This window comes from Colletotrichum costaricense (assembly GCF_030867565.1).
Source record: "Colletotrichum costaricense strain IMI 309622 chromosome Unknown Scaffold_23.1, whole genome shotgun sequence".
NCBI lineage: Eukaryota > Fungi > Ascomycota > Sordariomycetes > Glomerellales > Glomerellaceae > Colletotrichum > Colletotrichum costaricense.
In genome coordinates this window covers 151488-178482 of record NW_026848252.1, presented here as the reverse complement: position 1 = coordinate 178482, position 26995 = coordinate 151488, and the positions used below count along the sequence as shown (strand labels likewise).

General features: G+C 52.8%; 7 protein-coding genes across 7 annotated transcripts; 1 reads left to right on the top strand and 6 right to left on the bottom strand.

Annotated features, from left to right (window-relative positions):
• Positions 1 to 1752: 1752 nt before the first annotated feature.
• CCOS01_15200 (RTA1 like protein) lies at positions 1753 to 3099 on the bottom strand (the record flags this gene model as incomplete). The annotated part of the gene is made up of 3 exons (XM_060463342.1): positions 1753 to 1897; positions 1978 to 2388; positions 2729 to 3099. The coding sequence occupies 3 exons, from the start codon at positions 3097 to 3099 to the stop codon at positions 1753 to 1755; spliced, it is 927 nt and encodes a 308-aa protein (XP_060305945.1).
• Positions 3100 to 6746: 3647 nt separating this feature from the next.
• Positions 6747 to 7040, bottom strand: CCOS01_15199 (uncharacterized protein; the record flags this gene model as incomplete). Its single annotated transcript, XM_060463341.1, has 1 exon — positions 6747 to 7040. One exon carries the CDS (start codon positions 7038 to 7040, stop codon positions 6747 to 6749), a length of 294 nt encoding a protein of 97 aa, XP_060305944.1.
• A 1653-nt stretch (positions 7041 to 8693) lies between these two features.
• On the bottom strand, positions 8694 to 9412 carry CCOS01_15198 (GPI anchored serine-rich protein; the record flags this gene model as incomplete). The annotated part of the gene is made up of 2 exons (XM_060463340.1): positions 8694 to 8799; positions 8862 to 9412. The coding sequence occupies 2 exons, from the start codon at positions 9410 to 9412 to the stop codon at positions 8694 to 8696; spliced, it is 657 nt and encodes a 218-aa protein (XP_060305943.1).
• A 2949-nt stretch (positions 9413 to 12361) lies between these two features.
• On the top strand, positions 12362 to 13060 carry CCOS01_15197 (uncharacterized protein; the record flags this gene model as incomplete). The annotated part of the gene is made up of 2 exons (XM_060463339.1): positions 12362 to 12440; positions 12606 to 13060. Coding segments are annotated over 2 exons (534 nt in total), but the record flags the coding sequence as incomplete, so codon positions are not given.
• A 1868-nt stretch (positions 13061 to 14928) lies between these two features.
• CCOS01_15196 (NADH:flavin oxidoreductase/NADH oxidase) lies at positions 14929 to 16290 on the bottom strand (the record flags this gene model as incomplete). Its single annotated transcript, XM_060463338.1, has 1 exon — positions 14929 to 16290. One exon carries the CDS (start codon positions 16288 to 16290, stop codon positions 14929 to 14931), a length of 1362 nt encoding a protein of 453 aa, XP_060305941.1.
• A 3427-nt stretch (positions 16291 to 19717) lies between these two features.
• On the bottom strand, positions 19718 to 22878 carry CCOS01_15195 (exportin 1-like protein; the record flags this gene model as incomplete). Its single annotated transcript, XM_060463337.1, has 2 exons — positions 19718 to 21237; positions 21291 to 22878. The coding sequence occupies 2 exons, from the start codon at positions 22876 to 22878 to the stop codon at positions 19718 to 19720; spliced, it is 3108 nt and encodes a 1035-aa protein (XP_060305940.1).
• A 2143-nt stretch (positions 22879 to 25021) lies between these two features.
• CCOS01_15194 (uncharacterized protein) lies at positions 25022 to 26982 on the bottom strand (the record flags this gene model as incomplete). The annotated part of the gene is made up of 3 exons (XM_060463336.1): positions 25022 to 26127; positions 26180 to 26532; positions 26588 to 26982. 3 exons carry the CDS (start codon positions 26980 to 26982, stop codon positions 25022 to 25024), a joined length of 1854 nt encoding a protein of 617 aa, XP_060305939.1.
• Positions 26983 to 26995: the final 13 nt, after the last annotated feature.

The following is a 26995-nucleotide window of genomic DNA, read 5'->3' as shown; positions in this document are numbered from 1 at the left end:
GATAGTGTAGTCGAACGTAGCGTGACATACGAAAGGAGGGTATGAGAGTGAGAGAAGGTTTAGCTTGAGAGCATACTAATCTCGCTTTTAAGCAGTCACTCTCTAACATACATATATAAAAGAATAAGCTAGGAGATGTGACGGAGGGTGTGGTTAGATTAATCTCTTTCTTGTTGTGGAAAGCAGTAATATTAGTAACAGGTATTCGTCGTGCTTTAAGGCACGATTTGTCTACCACTGATGCAAATTCAACACCTATGGCTCGCTAAGATCCTACTGAAGTATTAAGAGCATCGTAAGGTGTCAATAGAGCTAGAGATGCCCCTCAAACGACACGAGAGAAAAGAACTTTCCAAAGCCGGTTTAGGCATAGTAGGCCAAAAGGGGGGTTTTCGCCGGTTACATCCGGTTGCTCAACATGAGCACCAGAGCCTCAATGAAGTCATAGATAAATATTCAGTCGGCCATTAATATTATTTCTTTGCAGCGGGTTTTTCGTTATAGAGCGTGGATAGCTACCGTGAATAGCGTCGCCGACAAGATGTGTGCAGCGGGGTCTCTTAGTTTAGCGAGCATTTGAAAGCTTACTTGTGAAAATTTGAGCTTCGTCGATAATGGGAGAGTAGCAATCATGATATAGTAAAGAGTTCTACTCGACGACACAAAAAAAAAACAGCTGCGGATAGAAGAACCCTGGTGCCCTTTCTGGAATGACAGGGATGTAACAGCGCCGACCCAAGGAAGTCAAGACACTCGACCCTGGATATTTACTTCCTACAACATAGATCTCAGGTAATGTTCGCTCAAGATAAAAGGATGAGCCCGAAGAGCGAGTACTCCTTGGATGTTGCTCATCCAGCAGTCATAGCTGAAATCGCGCGCTCCCGGCAAAAGGTCGATTGAATGTTCCGTCAGCTGCATGCGTTTGTTTTCTATCAGGATCTTTACGAAACAATGGCTATGTGAAAAAATAGTCCTTTAACCATGTTTTTCTCTCCTCCGTATTAGCCATTATTCCGATGGTTAGGTCGGACGTTTCAAGCTCGACGTCTTGCTCTGACGCTGGAGAGTATCGCAGAAAAGTTACGGAAAATCGACTTTCCAGGGCCGGCCAGACTATCAACTATCGATTCCCATTAGCAATTCCTTTCTGACCTTTAATCCTCTTGGAATATGCAGGCCACGAGGGAATTGTAGGACGGGGGCTCCTATCCTGCCTGAACATGATTGATGGGAATAAGATGCCATCATCTGTAGGGCCTTCAACGACGCCGGCTCTGGTACTGAAGACCGCACAGCCGGTGACACAGGCGACCCCGATGCAAGAATCCGATACGGCTTTATGGTAAGTAAAAGACCGCAGCGATGGGCAGCGAGAACCAGCTGCTCTTGAACAGGGACAGTAAACCGGCCCGACGACACGAACTAGGAGAAGGCGCTTGGCCGTTGACATTGTACTGTTTCGTAAGCTTGCTGACGACTACGTTACTGCACAAGGCGTTTTCAATGCAGAGGGCTGGTTCATATGCTGGTCTTATTGGATATGATTCAATGTTCTTTAGTGTCGTTTATCGCCGTGTCTATGTGTTCATGTCATACTGATACCGCTTCTAATGCCGTAGGAAACTCAAAACCAACCAAGGTGAGAGCAACAGGGCTGCGCTTCGATGTCCGCTCATTTACAAGGAAGAAGAACGCAAAGAGAAAATACACTGCTAAATCGAGTCCCGCTCTGCAGAATGGTATCTGAAATCACTTGCGCTCCACCTCCGCCGCGGCACTCTCGGTGCCGCTCTCTACACTCGACTCCTTTCTCACACCGTTCGAAGCCTTAGGCTTGCCAAACAGAAGCCCAGGGTGTCCAAGGCATAACGCAAAGACTGCACAAATGATGAGGCTAAAACAAAGACGTGTCAGCATGGAAAGTCCACCATATGCCAACGTCGATGGCAGGGGAAGACGGAAAGAACGACTTACACTCCCTCCAACCCAATGAACAACCCCTCATTCGTAATCTTATCCGAATCTGAATACCCTTCACTCAGCTCGTCGACACGGTACGCGCACCGCGCGAGGATGAGCACGACCGCCAGCGCCAGGAACCCGAAAAACGTCTTTTCGCGACGCGTCAGCGCCCGCGCGACGTCGGACCGCGTGTACCGGATCATGTAATCGGCAAACAGCGAACAAAAGGCGACGAGGACGATGACCTGGATGACGAGGCCGGCCATGGCGAGGTCGACGCCCACGTCGGAGCTGCCCGAGGAGGTGGTGCTCAGGGCGCCGCCGGCGGCCTGGAGGACGAGGCAGAAGACGTCAAAGGAGATGAAGAGCCAGTAGATGTACTTTGTGGGGATGCGGGAGAGCTCTGGGGCGAAGGATTCGATGCTGTTTGTGAGACAAGGACGAGTCAGTTTCTGGGTTGTGTTTTCATCTGAGTTTGAGTGAAATGTGATGCTATATCGGGACGGGCCCCCTGCTATGTTTTGCTTTTCGGCCGAGAGAGAGAGAGAGAGAGAGAGAGAGAGAGAGTACTCAGATGTGCATGATCTTAGATTGCGACGTGCTGTGTGAGGAGGTAAGGGGTTTTCGACGACGAGACAGCTGTCAATAAGCCCTCACGGGATGGGAAGTGAAAAGGGAAAAGAAAGTCCAGAAAAGAAAAAGCAATGAGAGCGAAACCTGAACGGGAGCCCCAAGAACAGAGAATAACAAAAACACAACTTACGCCTTTGAAATGGTAACATATATGGCGGCGGTGTAGTACACAGGCCCGCTGGTGATGAAGACGATCTGGAGCATGAAGGCGATAAACTCGAACGGGTTCTTGTACATGATGATGCGGCCCACATAGCCGACAATCTCGCTGAGGCAGCCGGCTAGCATGAAGGCCATGAACCACCACTGGCGCCACTTGATGCCGAGGAAGACGTGGACGGCGCCGGCGAGGGCGAAGAGGGCGAGGAAGAGGATGTTGACGGCCAGGTTGGGGCGGTACTTGTACAGGCTGTACTCGAGAGGGCAGATGTCGAGGGTGCAGTTTGACTTGGGCCCGAAGGTTACGATGTAGGGCGGGAGAGGGGGCGGGGGGCCGGCCATTGTTGTTGATGGTGAGGTTTCTTTTCGTTTTCGGTGATTGGAACTTCTTCTGCTAGGGAGGCGACGGAAGAAATAGAGAAGAAGAGGTGCGTGTGAGGAAAAGTCGAGGTGGTTGTCAAGCTCCTTATCTTGTCTCGTCGTGTTTACGTGCCAGAGGAGTTAAGGGGATGTCTTAAACAGTCGGATTTGTTCGAGCTCGGGCCTGGCTAAGGTGAGGTAGTTTGGGAACCAACAAGCAAACATCGCACCTTTCATTTCGAGCACGGGGAAAGAGGGTAGATGATATATACGCTTTATCTGCAGGGAGAGAGACATTTCTCGATAGGGAGTAAGGGTTTCTCTCATTTCGCTCTACTTCGCTAGACCGGGCTACTGGGCTGAGCGGGAGCCCCAACCGTGAACGAACGAACGAACAGGATAAGTCGTCACCACTCACTAGTGAACGGATACCAGGCACAAGGTTATCTCTCGCATTCTCTTAGACTTTGGAGTGATCAAGAATAAGCTCATGTAGGCTAAAGTGGAGGAAAAGGAAGAAAAAGAGGCGTAGGTAGACGTGGGGGAATGGGAATGGCGGCACCTGAGATTTTCTCTCGCATCCGCATCGACGGGAGGGCAGAGACATCTCGCATCGGGCGGGTGGCTTGACTAGGTAGGCTGCCAAGGGAGGATGATGGTTGATGTGGACGGAGAATCAAACAGGAGGCTGATTCCAGAGAACCTGGTTGGTTGGCGCAAACGGCATAGGGCAGTTCTCAGTTCCCCGTTCCTTGGTATGCTTACCCTCTGTGACTCCATATCAGGCTTCACGCCCAGCAACGAGGGGAGGGAACGACGGACGGAGGTAAGAAGAGAGGCTTGGCTGGTTGTCTGGCACGCCTGGCTGGGAATCGATCATCGCGGGTTTGGCTGTTTGGTTGTCTTAGCTTGCTTAGCTGGAATTAAGCGAGTGCGGGAGTGGGGCCGGCCTTGAGCTCCAATCTCTCAGCTCAGTGGAAGAAGGAAGGAAAATAAGTGGAGAAATCGGCGGTCGGAGGTAGGACAAGCTTGGTCTGTGCGTGCCGAGTGCGAGCGGAATGAGTGGAGACCTTCCCGGGCTAAGGTAAGCTAACGTCCGTTCCAGTGAGGCGGGATGACAGGTTTATCTACCTATATTCGATGACGATGGGTCGAGACGACGTGTTCGGTAAGAGAAAAACTGATGGGATGATGCGCGTGGCTTTCCCGGTTGGCGGTTCTGATAACGGACGTCGGATGATTTCGAGGCTGTAGGGCTGGGGCGCTTGCAAACTACCTTGCCTGCATTTCTACCTTGCTGATGAAGTCAAGAGGCTTGAAGAGTCGATGTGTCATCGACGATTAACGTATCAGGGCTGAAGACTCTTGGCTGAATTTCGGTCGCTGACGATACCCAGTACCTGAAGTGGATGATCTTTGGACTTGTTGCACTTTTTGCTGTCGGCTCAGCCATCTGTCCCCGTCCGTCGGGCCCCAGCGCTCGGAGTCGGCATCGGCGTTGGATTGGGCCGTGGCAACGTAAGCTCCGATGTTCTGCTTGACGCCGAACGCCAAGGCTCGATCGAAGAACGGTCGAATCACGCTATCAGAGCCAACAAAAGTGTAGCGTTTACCTGGGATTTCATCCTAGCCAACTCCCGACTTCAAAAAAGAAAAATGGAGGTGGAACCTTGCCTGTTAGAGAACAGCCAACGGCTTCGTCGAGCCTTGAAGAACTGTGACTGCAGAGCACCTCGCTCTTTCCATGATTGCGATGCCTTACATGATGAAAAAGCCAAACCAATTGCCTGGCAGCTGTAATATGCCGGTTGTGGCCGCTTAATGCGGCAGGGCACCTTGACGGCCGCAAAGTGGACCCTGCCGACGATCGAGCACCCCCTCTCGGCCCGTGTTCGAACCGCCGTCCCGGACCAACGTAAGTGGAGCCGTCTCCGAAACGGTAAGGTTCTCGACAAACAACTACTTTTGGTCGGAGGCTGTCGTTTAAGCACCCATCTCTGGCATTGTCCTGGACGCCACCGTCTATTCCCTATTCGAATGGCACTGTAGCAATTCATCGCTATGGCGCAGATTGTGTGAATGGCTTCAATTATTTTTGAAAGTTGAAGTACAGCAAGTGGCTTAAGGAGACGGCGGTGTAAGTGACGCGATCTTGCTCAGGTGGAAAAGCAAGGAATGCCAACTTTCCCACCGCACTTTCGCCCGCAAAATGACCGCGGCTGTGTGACATTTGATCCCACTTATACGCAGTACCCTAAGTAGCTCTCGACCTCGGCCGTGCTCGATACGAACCCTTGGCGCAAGCATCGGACGTAGCCGAGAGAGATGAACCAGAGGATGGGAAGGGAATAATAATTATTATTATTATAATTATAAGCAGGCGCTAATTGAACGATACGGCTTCAGAGTATACTTGAAACTAAGCGTTTGCAAAACAAGAGCATTGTCGCTCACTTACAATGGGATATTAGCGTTACTGCGAATAAGTCGGCACTTATGCTATACAATGGCCACACAACGCGACAAATATGCACATTCACAGCCTTTGAGGCTGAAGCTATCTTTAGGCCCAGCACTGTAAATGGACTTGGCAGACATGAGTCGCGAGTCGTTTGGCCCAAACCACAGCCCTGCTGGGTGAATGGTATTCTACATCAAACATGTCCATTCTGCCAAAGTTTCCTTGTTTCAAGAAAGAGCGACCATTTCTAAGATTAAGAGCAAGATGTACTTCAAAGATCCTTTTCCAATTTCGAGAGGCCGCAGAGGTTGACGATTCGGATGGTCAAATGCCACGGTTTGAAGTTGATTAAAGAGGCTTGCAATGGAAAATTGTTTCTATTAGAACTCGGCAATCAGGAAGGAGAACCCTCTTCCCCTGAAACACATGGCAAAACCGTTTTGCATGACATTCTTCGGGAAGACACTCTCTTCGCATTGACTTTGATGGGCTAGTAAGCCTAAGGGATCGTTCAGCGACTGATGGCTTCTTCACGTGGTAATGCTTGAGATCCAAAATGGCGACGAATCGACACCGATGCCAGTGGTCTAGGATTCGAATGAATTAAAAGAGAATAGCAACTGTACGCCGCATTGCGGCACCGGCAGACCATTTTTAGCGCTCGCAGAGGAGGGGACGGTGAAAAGCGGTGTCGTGTTTGCCGCCCAGGCTGAGAGGGGAGGGAACTTCTTAATCATTGATCCATGATGTGTAATGCCGAGATATCGTGCAACGTATGTTGCGTTGTTGACTTTCACGCTGAATCGAGGAATAACATGAATATGAACTTCGCACTTTCGAAATCGCCTCATCGTGTGAGACGCCGCTGAGGTTGCCCACGGGAGACAAAGTATCCGCTGGTAAGGATGAATATTTCCGCATCGTCAATTGTAACAGTAGAGTTGCCCCGGGGGGGGGGGGGGGCATTTCTTTCGATACGGCTTCAGAGGGGAACTACCATTCATTTCGGGAACCAATGTCGGTCGTCTTCCCTGCAAGCAATCATCTTGATATCTATTTAGGCGACAACACCTAGGATTTTGATGCAGGTGAGCAGGAATTAGAGCTACTGGAAGGCCACCTTGGACTGTGAGGAGAGATGACGGAGAGACAATTGTCTTTCTAACCATCAACTTTGCGTTTCGAAATGAAGACTCGGAGTACTATGGACAAATTGAATGGAGTTGTTCGAACGAATGAAAGAGCGACCCTCGACCCACGATGTAGACATCATCTTAATCGTCACAAGTCTCACCTCGAGGAAGAAAGAAACGCCCCTCATACCGAAATTTCTTACCATATCACGGCCTAGCAACGTGATACGACAGTGAGCTATCAAGTAGAAGCGACAAGACTGCAAAAGACCAAACACACACCATCCAATGCCCCAACACACCGACAGTATCCCACAACCAGCCAGCATCACGACAGCAACGACAACCAAAAGGCCGACAATGTCGATCAATGGAAACGAAGACCCCCCTCTCGGAAGAGACCGAGAAATGGTCCCCCACAGCTCACCCAAAAAGCTCTTCATTTCATCTCCCCAGACTCCCGGGAACATTGCAGAAACGATGTATCCGGCGATCCGCAGAGGTGTCCGTACGAATACATCATAAAGCACGGATACCCGCAGCATGACGAAAGGCCGAAATGGAAGGAGATTTGCAGCTTTGCATGAACGAGGAAGGCGAACCCACAGGTTCTCCAATGTTCAAAAATGACCTAAAAAAGAAGGATAGAAAATAACCTCCGAAATCCAAGGCGGAACTGCGCCTCGCATCCTTGGGAGGTGATCAAATGGAATCATGGGATACGGTCCAGAACACCCAGACTCTCTCTCTTTCTCATCGATTCGCCTTCCTTTTCTGGCGCGCGCCAGGCTGACTCTTTTGCGAAACTTCCCCCAGCGCATGGATGGGATGTGGTGTAATCCCCTTCCCTCCCCTCCTCTCATCTTCGCCGTTCCCTCGGTGAACCTTGATTGCAGGTTCTGCTATGATGTGCACAACGAAAGGAAACCCGAACAATTGTGCAGGCTGCAGGAAAGAGTGGGAGAGAAGTCGTCGGGGAAGCCGTTCATCCCATTGGGCGGAGCCGAGCGTTTCGTCCAAATTGCGACCGGGGTACCGTCCGACCAATCGCGGTCACCCGTTCGTCCAAATCGTAATCTCCCGAAAGTCCCTCAAAGTTGATCCTGTGGGGTAAACCGTAAGGGCCGTTGTTCTTTTGCACCCCCTGTGCCTGTGCCTGTGCCTGTGCGAGAGAGACACACACTGAGATGGTGAGAGGTGAGAGGAGGGCCCAGGGGTGCGTGGACAAGATCATTTGACAGGGCCGATCCTCCTTGTTCCTTGCATAGACCCGTCCACGTCCTCAAGTCTTGGCCGAAAAAAAGTCATCCGAAGTGACAGTGGTTCGTTCGATTCCGTTTCGATTGGTTGCTTATTTTGTCTGCTGATGGTTATTTCGATTCGGTGTGTATGTACTCCCGTACGCATAGAATGGTCTGAGCTGATGGATTTCGGTGCCGTCGGAGTCGTCCGCAGATGGGGAAGGCTAATGATCAATGCGGATAGTTGCCGTCTCATTTCCCAACTGTGAGGCGTTTTAAAAAAGTCCGGGGAAGGTCGCTGTAAGGCGGATGTCACCTCACTTGAGGAGCATCACTTCAACCACTCTTCGATATCACTCTCACCAACCGCTCTGAGCAGCGAATGTCACGTCGCGAATAATCACTCTTGGTAAAGATATGTTTTCCCCAAACACTTCGTCGTTAAAGCCAGGTCGTCGGGAATAAGCCAAACCAAAGTCCCTCGCGCTCGATGTCTCAATCGCAAGGTTACTTCATCTGCGCTCATCCCATACGTCCCCCAAATACAATTAGAAGATTAGGTACAAATGGTATTGTTTTTGCATTCCGTTAAGATACAATGTACAAAGAGAAGAAAGGGCCTCTTTTTTACATTTCCTCTTAAGACTCCCCAGCAAAAAGAACACCCGTTAGATTTGATCGTAAACTGCCGTAGCCTTGGTTGGCTTTTCCTCAGAAGAGATGTCCAGAAGAGTAAGGAATTTATGCGAAGGCAAAGGCGGCAACACCGGCGACGGCGGCCAGGATGGCGGAGCCGGTCAGGCCAGCGGCACCGGCAGTGACGGGAGTCTTGGTGGGGGGAACAGCACTGATTCGGAGAGTTAGCATCTTGGTTTTTTTGTCTTCATCTTTGATATTGGAAGTACTCACGTTCCGTTGCCACCGGTAGGGACACCAGGGATAGTCGCAGAGGGCTTGCTGGGGGTAGGGCAAGGGATCTGGACGGTCTCGTAGATGACGGTGGGGATGACGGTGGTGACGCTGGTAGAGATGGTCTTGACGGAGCTTCCACCGCAGACGGAGGCAGCGGCGCTGGTGGCCAGGGTGGCGGGGGCAGAGACGGAGGGAGCAACGCCGCCGGTGGTGACGGGGACGGGCTTAGCACCGCTCTCGGTGGTGGGCTTGGGGACCGCGGGGACGGAGGGGGGAGCGGTGCTGTTGCCGCCGGAGGGGGGAGGAACGACGACGACGGGAGCGGTGGCGGTGGGCTTGACGCCGGACTCGGTGACGGAGACGGCGGGGGTGGTGGGAACGGCCACGACGCTGGAGGAGACGACGGTGCTGCGGGCAGGGCAGTTGGTGACCTCGGGAGCGCAGGAGGTGATGGTGAAGTACTTGGTGGAGAAGACGGTGGAGGCGGGCTCGTCAGCGGTAGCCATGACGGCACCAGCGACGGCAAGGGCGACAGCAGCGTAACGCATTTTGAATAGAGTTATTGGGGGTTGGGTTTTCGTGAAAACGAAGTTGTTGGTTTGGTTGGATTAAGAGAGCGAGTGTTTTTAAGCAGAGAGCTTTGGTAAAGAATGGACGACCGAAGTCAAAGTTGAGTCAAAAGCGGATGCTTGAGATTGATGAGGCTTGTTTGGCTGAAGAGGGAGGAACAAGAAGAGGTTTGAAGGCAAACGGGGAGGACGGCAGCATATTAATAGGCCATGTTGGACAAGTGCGAGTCCTTTACTCAAACGGCCCCTCTCCCCGGTATGAATGGGCGAGTGAGAATGAGAGTGAGAACAAGGTGTGTGTGTGAGAGAGAGTCAGTCAGGTCCCCTCCCGTTTCCTCCGCTAGGCACTCCGCCAACGGCGCCCATGAACGGCAACAGCAAGTGAGAGTGAGTGAGCGACATGGAACGAGGCACACAGAGTGGGAAATTACACAACGCCTGCTAACATCCAGCCCCATGAACGCTAATCCAGGGGTTTGGTGGAGAGGTTGGATGGCACCAAAAGAGCACCTGGGCGAATTGGCCCGTACAGACCAGGCCGGCCAACGAACCCTTGTTCTTCACCCCGGCCTTTCCGCTGGGACTCTAGGCCGGGGTTAGATCCCATCTGCATAGCGCTACATTAGTGGCAGAACATGAGGGAAAACGCCGTTGCCACCTTATTTGCTGGACTGCAGTATGTGGTCTCTCGCATGGCTGTAGCCTGTGGGAGCCTATGGTCAGGAGAGAGAGAGATGAGTTGTGAGCGCTTATTGAGGGTCGAGAACACGACCGGATAGGACGCCATTGCTTAATGGTAGCCGCTGGAGTTGTGCGCCGGCCCCGTTAAGCTTCATTGGATCTCTGGCGCCTCTTTCAATTTCCCCGTTCGTGTTGAGCAATGAAGCACAGCAATCTCGCTCTCGACTTATTGTACGCTGGCCACTTGCGCCAACGAAAAGAAGAGAATGAGAGGAAAGAGGCAGACATCCACACAATTGCAGGAGAAAAGCCGCTGACGCTAGCACCATATGACAGGTGCTGGGCGTCTATTGAACGTCCAGCTGGACAATCTGTCAATGGGTGAATGGCTATCAACCATATGAGCGTTTGCACACTGGCGGTGAAAAGAGTGAAAGAGTAAAAGTGGCTGTTCATGGTCGGGTTCGCCAATCTCGGGCCCTCTTGAGAGTTGGTCAACGCTCTGTGCCTCCTCTGATCCCGAGAATCCTGGGAGGCAAGGTTGCCCAGCACGAGTCAATCAATCAAGGACCATGGAACAATGTTTGAAAGCGAGCCAAAAAGTGGCACATTTCATGGTCACAGGGATAGAATGTCTGATTGGGCAAGTGGATGGTTCGGTGAGACTTTGTACGCGGTACAGCTGGCAAAGGTGTAAAGCTGTGCGAGCCGAAGGATTTGCTGCCGTACTCGGTACTTGAGTGACTGAGTGGCCGTAGTTTCGCAGATCCAGGCCGTCGTTATTTCGCTCAGTCGCCTCGCCTTACCCTGTCTCGTCGGCTGGACAAAGTGGTCGTCAGTCTCCGAGATGCAGCCAGGGCAGCACGGGTGAGAGTGAGACGAGAGATCGGAGGAAGAGGAGGTTAAGAAAAGGTTTGCCTGAGGAATGCGGGAGCGAGCGAGACCACGTTGCTGTGGTTGAAACCAGGAGACCGACTTCATACCCTTAGATAGGGAGAGAGAGAATGTTCCGTAGGGAGAGACATCCCGCGGCATTAGTCGCCTTGAGATTATTCAGAGCCAAATGGCACAAAGGAGCGGAAGAGCTGAGCGCTGAGGCAGCGAGGCCGCCCAGCTGAGAGAGATGATGGGCAGCGGGAATGCACCGAAATGTGGAGGTGAAGGATGATCATCTCACCAAAGGAGGGAGGACTCGATGAGAGGTGCAACAGTGTTAGCGTTAGCGGCAGAAGACAGTGACACTGCCATGACAGAAACTGAACAGAGAATAGAAGAGAAGAGAGAGGCGCCAACAACACAGAGAGAAGACGAGGAACAGGGTTCTCCGCCAAAAGAGGAGAGAAAGAGACATCCTCGGGCCAGAAGACAGGGGTACCGGTTTCCCTTGGCAAAGCCTTGTTGTGCCTTGTGCCCTGTGGCCTGCACCTGTGCTTTGCCCCTCACCCTTTGTTAATTGACCCTGAACATTTTGAAAAGAAAGTCTGACAGTTTAGCCAGGGGTAAGGTACCGTAGTGTAGTAGTTGCACAAAGCAGGCATAACTCGAGGGGAGTAGCACAAACATCTGGTTTCTTGAACTAATGCAGGAACAATCTGCGGAAGCTGTGGGCATTTTTGTTTCCCAAAACATTTCAACGTCCTTCCACCTGAGTACGTACAGATCCTGTATGTAGATACGTACCTGGCACGTGCTGGGTTCATCGCTGACAGGTACGTACTCGTAAGATCAGAAAGCGCAAATGATGTTCACAACTTCCCCCTTTCAGTCCAGGAGTCGTCAATCTTTTTCCCTTCCACAAACAACTCCCCTCCAGCTCCATGGCGGTCTAATTTCCTGCTGATGGCTGTCACTCAAAGGAGAGCCACTTTGAGAGTATCCATCGCTATTCAGTGGGCCACACGGCAAATCATCCCCGTATTTTTCAAAGAGGAGAATACTGTCACCCAACACGACCACACCACGGCCCACAGCCCACGACATGATAACACCCACACAGCATACACAGGATGTACGGAGCCGCGGGAGTCGGGAACGCCAGACTCCAAAGCAGGCCCTTACGGAGTACACAGGACTCGAAATACGGATACCGACTCGAGAATCGACAGGCGATATGAACGCAGTAAGGCCTACAGGGATTGACATTGGGTAAACAGACCCTAGTCGCATTCGAACCGCCCCCCTCTGGATCTCCAAGCCTCTTTTCCCCTGTCAATCCCTGTGCCCCTCCATGGTCGTCCACTGTCACCCAAAATCTCCGCGGCTTCATCCAGCGTCGCTACGCAGCAGATCAGCATTGCCAACACGTCAGAATCACGGACCACTGCCCGTGTGTTTTCAAGCTCAGAAAGCCAATCTTATTCTCCAAAATCCTCTCTGCAGACCGCCCTGGCACTTCATAATGCCGCTCGAACCGGCTTAGCCTCGACGTCCCTTCTCTTCCTTGGACCAGCCACCACCGACTGACAACCTATATGCCACAATGTCTTGGCAGTGGTGTCTGGACGCCGCCTCATCCAAAAGTCGCGGCACTACTGGCTCTTTCTATTGAATGTGTGCTCGTGCTTCAATCACATGATGGGACTTGCGCGACGCCCAATAGCGACATTGTGCAACGGCTTCTTCGACGTAATGAGCAAATACCCCGGTATGGCTACACAGAATGATTTGGCTCGAGTCTCGACAGTCCAACCTTTTGCAAATTGCATAATCGAAACATCCTTGTTGCTTATCATCAGCGGTATCTCAGCAGGCCCCACGAGGCACGCAGGCACGCAGGCCAAGGGCTCTAACGAGCTGGCCTTCGCGCGTTTCACCACGGTGGATGCACAAGATCGTCTGATGCTCCCTCAACCCGCACTCCCATGCTGCATCAACCCTTATGACGTCGCATATGCCCTGCTCTATCCGTACGAGTACCTACAGATTATACGGCGTAGTGGGCACTGACCGATGGTCGGCCGAAAGTACTTGATTATGGGCATGATTTCGACCTCCGCGGCTACTTTCCGTGAGAGGGCCACTGGAAACAAAAGCCAGGTTTGTTTGACAGAATAGGATTCTAGGAGCAATGATAACCTTAACCAGCCGCGACTCAGTACGGCCACCCTATGAACATACACGGCCAAGGTCGAGCACACCGGGGCCACACCATTGCAAACTTGGGTTCGGCTCTAGCTACTCTCTTCCTACCTCCGGCGCCCCAGCGGCCTCATCGGGTCGACTGCAATTTGGCCACACTGCCACACGCCACCGGGCCATACCTTGTTTTCCCGCATCTTGATCGATCACTAGGCCAGCAGGATGACCACTTTCCAATAGGAAGCGCAATTTCCAGGCGAGCGCCATCGCCGCCATGTGCTAGACGGGCAGTAGTGTGCAAGAAGAGGCGTCCCTCGACATGTTTGGCGCATGAAGAGCATTGTCCGCTTACCAGACTGTCGGTGGAAAGCGTCACACTCACAGATTGAATGTGTCGTGGAACTCCGTCGCGTACGAACGCAAACAGTAGAAACCTGTTCCTGCTGATCATCTGGTTGTTTTCTCAAAACTTCCGATCATCCATGGATCTGTCGAGTCAGATGAACCATGCCGCTCCGCTTCACCAGACGCTCGGCGCCACATCAACTCGGAGATCATGCAGCCAATCTTCTCGGATCTTCATACCGGTTGCCTATCACTATCCTCTTCTTCATCGGAACCGGTGCGACAACTTAAGATCGAGATGGTTTAAATATGCTATTTCGAGTCGTGGAAGGCCTATCTCTCTTCTAGGCAAGTGGAAATCAGGCCCAGTTCTCTATAAATCCGTCCAATACGCTACTTCGAACTTTCTCGTGGGTGAAGGTAAAAAGAGAGGAGCAATCCGGCCATCCGGCCATACGAAGAGCTAATCTCGGGCAATTTTTCGAACCCACCTCTGACCCCGCAAAATTCCGAAAGGAGTAATGCTCTCAGCACCGTAATTGTCAGGAAAGCTGTTCAGGAGCCATGTGTGTGCCACTGCTACCGATCTCAGAGTTTCAATCTACATACACTCTAAGTAGTGTATGCTGACTTCAGGGGCGCTTCCGGAGTCAAGATTCACGAGCTGTTTACTCTATTCTGCTCAGGCACACACGACTAAAGGAGGTGCGAAGAGACCGAGCGGCGAACATTCTCGTATGCGGTGTCTTATACACTTCCATTCTTCCTCTGTCCACGTCACTCTGTACTATCAAACGGCCTGCCGTACCTATTGCATTTCTCAACCCTCCATGTGCATCTCTTTGAGCACATGCACCAGGTTGCAAAGCGAGACCGAACAAGTGAGAGCCTTCTGGCTTACAGACAGTTCCACGCCAGTCGAAGCCCCGGGGTTCCGCGTACTCAGTTGGACATGATACTCTAGAGGTCTGGTCACTAACCAAATTCTGCACTGTCGAGCCATGGTTCACTTGGGAAGACTCAGGTGAACCATACGCAAGGGGTCCACGTCTGTTTCTCCGTCATACGGCTCTCGATAGCATCTAGAATCGCGTCTCAGGGTCCAATTTGTGTTTGAAGACGTTTTCCAGAGTGGCAGACTTCTTGTTGGCGATTTGCCATAGCGAAAATTTCTTCTCAGAGCCCCTTGGCTCTTGCCTATCAGCGGGTCTGAGGAGACATTGTCTAAATAGGTACTTTACACACACCGCCGTGTCTTCACAGCAGATCACAAAGCTCAATCATACCATGTCTCGGTAGAAACCAAGACAGTACCCGGTAGCACGAACTCTGATATCCCTCTCGTATATGAACAGGCAACGACGGGATACTCATGACGACCGAGACTCCAATCACAATCTTGCCGGGGCAGCATTGCCGCCATACGGGAACACGGGAGCCGACTCCAGCCTGGCGAACCCGTACAGCTGCCCTTTGCTTTCAGCCACTCGAGCTTTCCAAGCCGTGAGGTCCTTCACCAAGCCTTCTGTCGCCTTCTGATCTGACGGGTCCATGGGCTCCTCGTTGTGGCCCATCTGCAGCATCTGCGATCCCGCCATGGCGACTCCAAGACCAAAGTCCTGCTCGTCGAGCAGAGGCTTGACACAACTCTTGACACCGTTCTCGAAAATGTCCTTGGGCAACCTCGGCTCCGCACAAGCAGGCCGCCCGATGCCCACGCCATCGAGTCCAGCCTGCAAGATATCAACCATGGCGCCGACTGAGCGGACGCCACCCGTGACGTAGGTCCTGGTCTTGCTCACATGAGGCACGATCTTCTCCGCGAAGTCGAGGAAGAAGGCCTCACGGGCTCTTGTGCTCTCTCTCTTGTGGTGCCACCCAGAGCTCTCGTACGTCCCGCCGCTCAGCTCGACAAAGTCAAACTTGTGCTCCTCCAAGAGCTGGCACAGCTCTGCAGCTTCATCGGTCGTGAATCCGGACTCCTGGAACTCGACGCTGTTGATCTTGATGCCCATGACGAACCCGGGGCCCGTCCGCGCGCGGATACTGTCGGCGACGTCGGTAATGAATCGAGCTCGGTTCCTCAGCGAACCGCCGTACTCGTCCGTCCGCTTGTTTGTCGTCTGCGAGAGGAACTGCGCCATCAGATAGCCGTGTGCGCCGTGGAGCTGGAGGCCGTCGAATCCGGCCTTTTCGAGGTACTCGGCGCAGTGCACGAAGCCTTCCGTGAGCTTCTTGATCTCCTCCAACGTCGCCGCATGCGGCTTGGCGAACGTCATGCCCCCAAAGTCCGTCACCAGCTGGACATCCGAGGCGGAGACAGGGTCCGACTGGATGGCGCTGACGACCTGACGTCCCGGGTGGCCGACTTGTGCGAGGAGGAGAGAGCCTCCGGCCTTACCCGCCGCAGCTATGCGGCGCCAAGTCTCGAAGCGCTCTTCACCCTCGACGGGCTGGTGCTCAAGGGAGATGGCTGGGTTTCCGGGTGCCTCGAGGTGGGCCGGGTCGATCATTACGTTGCCCGTGAGGAGGACGCCCCAGCGGCCGGTACCCCAGTTGCGGTAGAGGTTCAGGAACTCTTCGGTGGGAGCGCCGCGCTTGGAGGGGTTGGCGACATCCCATGTGCACACACGCTCTGACATGGCGCCCTTCATGAGGCGGTTCGGGGCGACGGCCGTCGAGAAGGGGAAGCTCAGCGGCTGGGCCAGAGGTGTCGGGTCGACATCCTGTCGGCCGGGATAACGGGGAGTCATCTTAAGGTTATGATTGCTGACGACTTTCTCTCGGTAGGTATCTGATCTGCCGCAGACTTGTATTTCACGGGTGAAGATGCTGTTCGTGACGGGTTCAGGCTCGACGATTCGACGATTCACTCGATTGGATGATTGCAGAGGAACGCAGAAGCCTGTACTTTACTTGCGAGCCAGGCCCTACATATGGAACGACCGACCACTCGGGGAGGGGGGCCCTTCGACAGCAAACGTGTGGATCTATATCTGTGGTCCGTCCCATTCAAATTCCGTTGCGGAAAGGGTTGCGCACATCGTGTGGATTTGGCTAGGCACTCCCGCTGGGAATCCCGTTTTCTTGGGCCTAGAATCAGTTTACGGCCAAAGGCCTCCCGCGCCTCCAGGCCGCGCAGCTCGTCCGAGACGGAGGAGCAAAAGCCTTGGAAAATCGAATCCACTGCGGCAAAACGCATTGCTGAAGATATGCAGGCATTTGCCTCGGCATTAGAACTTGGAAGGAGGGCAATGGGTTTTGCTGCCGTCTTTTTCTTTTCTCCCCCCTGCACCCCAGTTTAGGTGCCGGGCCTTGTGGGGGGATACACCGATACAGCGAAAGCAATCGAAGGCGGTGCGGGCCGGTCAGGGGTGTGTGTAAGTTACCGACTCTTTGTCACTTTTTCTTTGGTGGCGTTTGAACATGTCACCGCTCTTTGGGGTACGGATAGATTTGTCGAGCCGGCCTACAGACCCCGTCTCGTGAGGTGGGATTGAGTTGTATTGTCTGGTTCTCCAGCCGAAGTTTCGACGAAGCTATAACTACTCTTTTACTAAGCCGATGGACGCTATGTTGACGGGGTGGCTCATGATTTTTGCAAAGCGGGTAACTTCCGGTGTCAACCACAACTCGTTCACTCAAAGCTCGTGTACCAGAAAGCGCTGTGGTGGCTTTGGGTCGCGAATTCCGTCTCAATCTTTATGCCATAACACGACCGAGAAGCTTTGTCGGCCGCGTCCGTCTGCTGAAGAAAGTTGGCCTCGAGTTGACATGACTAGCGGGGTTGAATTGACAGTTGGGCGGCGGACCCCTCCTGTTCCCACCGTCCCCCCCTTCCCCTACTAACCGCGGTTCATCCTAGCCTTGAGATGAGGGGTTTGGTCTTCTTGGGCCCATTTTCTCTTCTTCCTCGTAACGTTGTAGCTGATGCTTATAAATCCGAGAGTTTCTTGAGTCAAACAATCCAGATGTGTTTCTCGTTCGTGTTCTTTACTAATTGAGGTCGGGTGGATGTCGTGCCAAATAGGCAAGCGCTACGGAGTATTTCCGACGAAATTCGAAGAAACTTGGACTCGGGGTGATTGTAGTCAGTCCTGCACGTAAACCATCTCGTCTTCACTTAATACAAAGTTCCCATCATACCTTGGTCCTTGGTACGAATGTTCGTTTGTTTTATTCTCAGTAAAGCCACATGCCAAAGCGGAGTGACTGCTTCAAGTTCTTGAAACAAGGTCCCTTGTTCACCTAAAGGCCTTGATTGAAGGGATCATTGGGTGAGAGCTAGAGCGTCGACTAGTCTCATCTCGTTGGTCGAGGTAGCAAGACGCGATACACCAGAATGATTAGACGTACGCCTGGGAGGGGGGGGAATGGTTTGCGATTCTCTAATTTCAGGGTACCAAGATGCCAGGTGTCTACGCTATAGAGCTTTAGAAGGGTGGGGGGGCTAAGTATTGCTCAAAAGGTGAGCCTGAAACACGCTTCCTGAATTACATGGACTCGTAGCTTGGGGGAGTTGCTCGCTCAACGATGATTCGTGTGAGATGAGTTACAGTCTCTCGTCCTTCTAAGTAGTTGGAGTTCATACGATGCAAACTTGCAAAGGTTTAGTGATCATGCTGTGGCCAGCTCCTTCCACCCAGGAGGTGAAAATATCACGAAGAGAGTGGGAGACGGTATCGAGGAGTCCCCCCCCCCCCCTCTCTCTCTCTCTCTTATATGTATACCAAGTTGCTATACAAGAAAGAACCTTCAACCCAAACCAATAGATGAAAGGTATACTCTATTCTTAAAAGACTCCCAACGAGAACAAGCAATCCAGCCATCCCTCCCACAACCCCATGAAGGCTCAAGACAACATAGGGCTGTTCAATGTCCCCATGTTACTCCTGGTAAACACCTCGCTTCAATAATACAGGGACGGGATAAAAAAACGCCGCCCAGATTCATGGGCTTTATTTCCCAGCCCAGTTACATCCTGGATACCATATGCTGTCTGTCTAGCTTGGCACACCTGGGGTAAGACTAATCAAGCACATAAGTGCCTATGATTTCCAAAGAGTAGGAGTGCCAACGGCTGTGTGATTGTTTTCAGTGATGGACTTTATACAAGTCCTCTTAGTTGCACATCGAGATCCCGTCTCGCGATCCGATGGTACCAGGTTCGCTGGTCGCTTCTCGTCTTACTTTCGACGGTGTGTCAGAGAAGAGAAAAGAGGAAGCTGGATGGCCTGGGTACCCAACTTATTGAGAATGAGCAGCAATGGGGAATAAACAAATCGCGGGGCAATATGGCATCTGCTAAGTTTGCCCGCCTTTCGCAACTGGTTCCCTCTCTTCATACCTCCCGCCCGTGAGAACCTAGAGAGAAAGGGAGGAGGTTAAAAGCCCAAGACCCATGGCCACAAGAAAGACTACCCTAGGAACTCAACATCCACACAACACAACCCCCCCCCCCCCTTCCCTGGATCCCAATTTCAAGCTGAATGCAGGACTCAACGTCCTTCTCTACTGTCGTACTTCACCGAGATTCAACACCTGTCCCCAAATCACGAGAACCCCATTCTCGAAGTCGAACTTACCAGCAAGTCCAAACTCTCCAAAGGTCTCCCACATGAGAACGTCAAAGAGACACACTGTCAAGTTAAGCCACCAAACTCAAACAAACACTCCAAACGTTCGTGGCGACAGTGGCATCGCAGCAAAGGGAAGGCGAAAAACACGATCACAGTCGTATCCTCTTCTTCCTCGACGGAAGACAATATCAGACGATGATGAAGTGACCTCTACAAGTCTGGACACGAGACATTATCAATATCATACCTGGCAAACACACACACACACACACACACACACACAGCGAGTGAGAACATAATCTTTCTTTTTGTCATTTGTGTCGTTTCATTTCTAATGCCTCCCTCAAAACTCCAAGGCGATGCGGCCAGTGGATATGTTAAACAAAGAAAAGTGGCCAAGATAAGAGAAGGAAGGGAAGAGAGAAAGAGCGAGAGAGAAGATTCCTAATTGCCCTTCCACCCCCTGTCAATGAACCCTCCCCCTTTCCATTCATACGCTTTTAATAACGCGTTTTCCACAACATACCAAGCCCCCTCATACCGCACACCCTTCTGACCATTGCCATCCATGCCTTACACATCATCTCCCATCTCCTTCTATCTACCTGCGGCTCTTCAGAAGCCCCTGCAGGTAACTCGAGAATCCCTTCCTATCCGTAGACGTTGACATGGACCTCAAAAAGTCGGATCCGTCGATACCCAAGTGCGGGAACAGGGAGGACTGTAGGTGCTGGATAAACATCTCTCCCGTCTTGAGGTAGATGGCCTGCTCGAGGCCGGCGATCTCGTTGAGGACCTGCTTGCTCTGAGCGTCGTTCTGCGGCCTAAAGTTGGGGTCCTGGAAGACTTCCCAGCAGAGCGGGTGGAAGCGGTCAATCATGAAGCGGTCGAAGCCCGGGATGGTCGGGTTCGGGGAACCGCTGGGCGCCTCCGGGTTCTCGGCAATCTTTGCGCAGTCAGGTCCGCCCCAGACGACAACCATGCGTGCCAAAACGCTAAAGGCCAATCGGCTGGGCCCAATGTTCTCTGCTACGAGAGTCCTGCCGAGGGTAATGACAGAGTTGATGAGCGACTCGAAGAAACCCTGGTTGGCCTCGCTGATGAAAACGGACTGCAGTTCGTTGTTCAGGATAACCAGCAGGAAGGACAGGTATTCCCTCCGCAACTCGCCAAGCTGGATCTCGTCGTCTGTACCAGTGACTGGTTCGGACAGGCCGGCAAAGATTCTCTGCAGCAGGGGAGTGAGAAGCATGTTCAAGACATTATAAATCTCCGTTTTGAAGCCAAAGACAATCTGGTCAAGGAGTCGCAGGAAAATAGCCATCTCATCCTTGGAAGAGCTTTGGGACAAAAATCCTTCAATCCACTGAGGAAGCTGCGGCAGCACAGCGGATCCGAGGACGCCTAGCAACTTAGAGAAGGATGCTCGGCAAGCAGTGCGAATGTCGGTGGAGTTGTTCAACTCGCTCAGGGCAATCAAGATGGCTTCGGCGGCTCTCGAGAATTCATCAGACACAAGCTTGTCCGGGGGCGGCCGGTTCTGGACCGAGGTGCTGCCGGGCTGCCAGTCAGAGAAGCCATGGGCGAGGCGGCCAAGCGCCAGGATGATGTGATGTATTTGGAGAATGGCCTGGGCATCGTTCGCCTTTGCTTTTGGCAGATGGGATTCCATGTCACTGAACAAAGGATTCAACACAAGGCGGGCATAGTATGCCTGTTTGTCTGCTGGTGTGCTTCCAGTCGACGCAATGCAGCCAATGGCCTCAAACAAGTAAAGCTGGCTTGTGAACAGGGCATCCGCAGAGTGATCAGACTCATCTGACGACATGTCATCGTCTCCGTTACTTTCTGATACCTCAGCCTTGATCGGCAGGAGGTCACTGATGGATTGGATGACAGTTTCTGCCACATTGCCGACCTGGGCTCTGAGGAATTTGACAAATCTCTGGAAAAGGTACCAGGATCGTGTCTTGATGCGCACGTGGTCGTGGTGAACCAGCCGCACAAAGTTCTCGAGGACTTGGGGGATGTACTCTTGGCGGGCGTCAAATACTTGCCAGTACCGGACACAGATCTCCATGTACTGGAGCAGAATCGCGGGGTGGGGGAAGTTTGCAATTCCTGTAAAACTGTTAGGCACTTGGCTCGAGTAAATATGAAGGGAAGTGACTTACCGGACTCAACCATCTTGGTCACCATGATGGTCAGCCGTTCTGTTGCTGTGCTCGAGGGCTGGCTCTTGGTGCCCAGCCCTTGGTTAGGCAGCGCGAGTTCGCCAAACAGATACATCTCGTGGAGCGCAAGATCCAAATCTCTCCAGTCCATCTGGGACCCTTGCTGGTCAAGCGTTGTGAAGGTCTGGGAAACGAGGTTGCTGAGAACGTCGATGTAAAGCTCTTGGTCCACAGCAGCAACAGTCTTTTGGAGGACTTGCAACCGCTTCCGCAGCTCTTGGAACTCGGCCTCATCCGTTTGTTCGTCTTCGTCACCCCAGTTAGAGGTCTCGTCGTAGCGCATCTTCATAATGATGGCATTAAGAATAGGAGGAAGCATCTCCTTGTAAGAAGCCGGCAGGTTGGCGCCGACCTTTCGCAGGAGGGTAAGGAGGTCGGTCAGAGAGGGGATGACTGTCGAGCAAACCTCGTCGTACTCGTCAGAGAAGAATCGGAGAAGGAAGGGGAGAAAATCGTGAAGATGTTGCTCGGACTTCGCTCTGGTGTCTTCGCTAGCCTGGCCGTCCTCGAGCGCGCGCACAATATCAGCCATGACGGTGTTAACGAGCTTAGCGACAGCCTCGGCAAGATCGGTATCGTATTGGGGCGTAGACTTGAGCTCGCTCAGAGGGGCGCTGGCGATGAGCTGAGCCACGATATCGCGCAGGTTGAGGAACGAGATGAGTTCCATCTTCTCGGGGCCCCTCATCTTCTTGCCCACAATCTCGGTGAGAGTGTCAATGGCGGCGTCCCGGACTTTGTCCTCGCTGCCAGACCGATTTGTCCGTCCAACGACAGGGAGCAAGAGGTTGAGCATTTCCTGGTTCACAATCAAGGAAATATCCATCCAGCTGATCCATTTGCCAATGACCTTGAGAATCATCTCAACAATGACATCGCTCTGGCCCGAGTACTGCGCCAGCAAGTCCTTCCATGACTGCGCAATCTTCTGGACGTCACGCTCTCGCAGCTGATCCTTCAAGTCGGTGTTGCGCTTCGCGTCGTTGCTATTGCGCGTCAACAGCATGTCGGCAATCTCGTCGTGGACAGAGCCAATGATTCGCAAGTAGAGAACGACACCGGCCGTGTTATTGGGGCTGCTGGCAATGGCCAAAAAGTCGTCGATGAAGGACTCCCAGCCATCGTTGTAGAGGAAGACGAAGAGGTAGGTAAGGGTCTGCGAGAGCTTATTCTGCAGGTGGGAGGGGTCGACCTGGTCTTGCAGGTTCTGGCCGTAGATATTGCGGACGTATTCGAGGAGGTTGTCCTTTAGCCACGAGAGGCTGTTGCGGTCGAGGCCTTGTGTGTAAATCGCATAATTAACAACTTCCAAGCAGAAGAGGCGGACGACCTCGGAAGGGCGTTGTGATCTGGTGAAGAGGGTGGTGCAGACCTGCCAGCCTTGGGGGTCGGCTCGCAGCTGGTTCAGGTAGTCGAAAGCTTGTTGCTTGAGGTTTTGGTCGCTACCGACGTTGAACGCGGCCTCGACGGCGTTCTCAATCTGTGCGACAGGTGGGGTCAGCTCTGGTCCATGTGCGACGAGATCCATTCTGCTCTTGGGGATAACATTTTGAGAGCTCCCGTCTCCGTGGTCAGGCTTGAGTCACCGGAGTGAAGGCCGGCGGCGGCGGTCAGACCATGGAGGCAGCGGGCGTTGGTGGGAGGAGGGAAGAGGAGGAGGGGTGATGATGGAGGTCGGAATGGCGGGGCACAAGGCCAACGATTTTGAGGCAGCCCAAGCCCAGCCAGAAAGCAGCAGGGTAAATCGCAAAAAGAGGCGCTGCAAACGTACCTGAGCGTCCATGTTCAAGACGGTGTTTGCCCCCGAAGAGAGGTAGCGGGTTGTAGAAATGGTGATCAAGAGAAGGTTATTGTGAGAAACCGTAGACGAAGACTAGTTTATTTTTTTCTTGTCGGTATCGAAATGCTGCTATAATCCTGGCAGCCCTCCAAGCTGTGCACTCAGCATTCTTGCTTGGGGTAAAAGCGGCGACGTGGAAGCTACCGAGAACTCATGGCCCGGTTCGGATCGATAGATGATAAGTAATGAGGTAAGTTATCGGTACAACGTATCCGTAAGGTAGGCAGACCGAATGAGGCAGCGGATGTCGGGTTGGTTGGGAGATTGTACACACACACACACACACGCGAGGAGTACTTTGGTCGGAGACGAGGGGTTGGTGGGTTGTTGTGCCGAGGTGAAGTCGAAATGCAAATCCAGGCGAGGTGAAGTGTGCAAGTGCTCGAAGCGATCGTCGGTCGGCCTGGGTTATTTGCAAAAGCGGTCGGTGAAGAGGGATCAAGTGTGGGAGCGAAATGAGCGGGAGAGGAAAAGAGACAAGGTGGTGGTGCAAGGCTGAGGGGCTATCACAGCACCGCAAGAACAGAAAGACTCGGCGGTGGCAGGTGGTGTCTGTCGGTGTCGGTGGGCTTTTTTTTTTTTTTTTTTTTTTCTTTCCCTGTCTCCTTCCCAGTCACTATTATTTTTACTAGGTAGGTCCCTCTCGGCCAGTTTCCTCTAATCGCAACCCCCCAGGGCCAAAAGTCGGTCGCTGATGTGCGCACCTCAGTGAGTCTCGTGCACAACAACAAGTGGGGTCAACTCTTGGTCTGTGGGCATCTGGACAGCTGGACAGCGAACAATCTTAGACACCTCACAGTCTGATTGATGCCTGTCGGCCGGACTGGACACAACTGAAGATGAGAAGCTAATTTCGATGAGGGGCCAAGGAAGCACAACACATCCCACTGCATCTCCCTGTACATTGCCTGCAAGGGAGCGCCAAGCTTCTTTATGGCATGTCTTTCCGCTGGCAGTCCGCCGAGGGCGGGGTTCCTGGCTTGCTGTCCCTCTGTATTCCTCTCCTCTCCTCTTGAATCCAGCTCGGCCAAGAAGGTACCTTAATACAACAATACCTGTGATACACCATATATATCCGAAATGTAGTAACCCGGCAAATTATCGGCCAAGTCTTCCAGGTTCAGTTGATCCGGACGGGAACACTGTTGTTTGTGATACCTTCCAGGTTATGCCTCGGGCACTTGTTAGTTAGCCTATTCGGTAATATCGTGGAAAGATCCAGAAGCCAAACATCCCACTACGATATCCGCACCCGCCCCTATTCTCCCACTGCCCCTCACCTCACCCCTCATTTTGACCATTTCGACAGTGTGCGCTCCCCCAGCTTGGGTGATCCAGGTCAGCCCTACTAAAAAATCTACGCTAACAACCCATGCGGTTCTCGTTCCTGCCGGCCTATTCCACCTCGATTTCTACAGAGTATGCCGTAGGTAGAATTTCCCCTGCGGTAGTGTCAAGGTTGCCTCGGAAACAGGTCTTCGTCTCTGGGCATTTGAGCACCAAAATCTTGTGCTCGAGTTGCGATTGTCACAGAGGACCCTGCTGCAGTTGCTCTTGATATCGGATGAAACTATTCTGTTGGCCTTCTAGAAGGTCCATGACATATACAAGAGACGTTTCCACGCGCTCGCCCAATAGGAAAAGTGATGACCAAACGCCCTTGACAAGTTTTGAGACGGTAAAGAGACACAGCACTGTTATTACGCCCATCCAAAGTGCCATATCTGGAAAAATAAAGTCGTCCCTCCGTAGAGGCAGGGACGAGATGGTGTTTACAAGTGAAGGGAAAGCAACGAGATCGAGACTCTCGCAAGCAACCTGAACCTGAACCTTAGCAAACCCGGACGCCGCAAACCTCGACACCTTTGCCCTCAATATAGGGCCTTCGGTCATAGTACTTGCTCATGAGCTCCTTGACAAACTCCGCATCGTGCGCGTTCCACACGTCGAGTCCCATGCTCTCGAGCGCATCGCTGCCAACTCGTACTGAGCTTCGATCCGACTCGCTGTTAGTCCTCAGAGGAACATCATCGGCATCGTCTTCATCGTCCTCGTCTTCGTAGCGATCATCCGAACTCTCCACCACATCAGCCATGACCGTCAGCATTTGCGCTGTCAAACGATGAAAGTACGCAATCACGGCGAGCTCCGTCGTTGCTTCATCGATCACGGACCCAGCGGCCGGCCGGGAAACAAGGGACCCAGTCGAGTCTGCCATGCCACCGGATGCCGATGACCGGGGTCTCGCATTGGGTTTTGACATGCTCGGAGTGTGGGGCGCTAGACCCAGGTCCGCCAGCAGCGCTGCATCGTGGGCCGCCTCCTCTTGTTCCTCGCTCCGTGCTTGTTCACCGGCGCTCGCCCACCACATAAAGCCGCTGTAGGCCAAAGCTGTCCAACTTGATGGCTCAACAATCTTGTCCAGAGCTTCGTCGCCTTCGACACTCGAAGCCGGGAAGGCGCCAGTGGTCAGCTTGAAACTCGTTGAAGTTTCCGATCGGGGGCTCTCAGCCGTCATCGGCTTCGGCGTCGTTGGTGACAGCCTAGCCAAGCCAGCCTTCAAGGCACGGAACCGCCTCAGGTCGCGCTGTGTTGCCTTGACAGGCGTACCGCGGGGACATTCCACAGTTGGCCAGGCCTTTTCCTTGGCGTTGGGAGCATACGGTGGCGGCATGGTGATGAGCATGTCCCACAGGGTGTCCTTCATGGCGAGGATACTGTCAGTCGTGCAAGCAACCCAACCAGAGCCCGCCTCGTCCGCCAGGTCGTCATTGCTATCGACTTTCCGGCGCTTTGAAGCCTCAAAGTCTTCCATCAAGAAGGGGATGTCGTGGACTCCAATTGTGAAGAGCGGTCTCAGACGTTGAGAGGACGATGTCGGAGCCAATAAGTCGGCCACTGTCTGGGGAATATTTGATAGAACAGAAATATTGTACACTTGACCGGGTGTCAGTGGATAGGCTGCAAGATAGATTCCGAGTCAACGTACCAAAGTTGCAAATCTCTCGTACCGGTGCATGGCACGATATTAATATGCGCCTCCTCAGCAGAGCTGCTCTGTGGATGGGGAATATGAGTGGCCCGAATGTGTCCAACAACGTCGTCAGGCTCCATGCTGGGTGGTATGGTGAAAGCCGATGCCCGGTAGGCAGCAGGGAAGCTCCATCTGATGCAGAGCGATTGCGGTTATGATTCGGCTTTTTTGGTTGAGCGGCTTGAGAGCTGAAACTGATTGAAGGGGACTCCATCGGCGGTCGTTCTTGTTCAGCCCCTTCCTTGGCCTTGTTGTTCTCCCAATAGTCATCAAGAAGAGTAGTGTTTTTGCGATCTTGGGCCAATTTTCTGATATATGGTCAGCAACAATGTTCCTGTCCTGCTCCAACAAGTGAAAACTTACGATGCAATGTCCTTTAATCCTTCAGCATGCCTCCAGGCGCGGCCCAGGCGGCCGTAACTGAGGGGGACCAAGACGCCGACAGCAATCATGCGCGCATGTCGCGCCTCCTCCTCATCGCATGGAGTGTTGATGAAAGCGCTGAGACCCGCATGCTCTCCTTCGTGTACAAAGTATATCAAGTCGTCGGGGACAGTATGCAGACCGGATGGCAAGCTCTTATACTCAACGAGGCCCTCGAGTTCGATTCCGGTAGCGGATTGTTTCCAAACAATGGTATAGCCAGCTTTCACGTCAAAGTCGATGAGGAAAAGGGCGGATATGGGAGGAAGCTCGGGTTGCGAATTGCCCGCCGGCAAGCGAACTGAGAGGGAGGGTGGTTCTCGGCGAGAAGGCATTGTCGGAATGGCA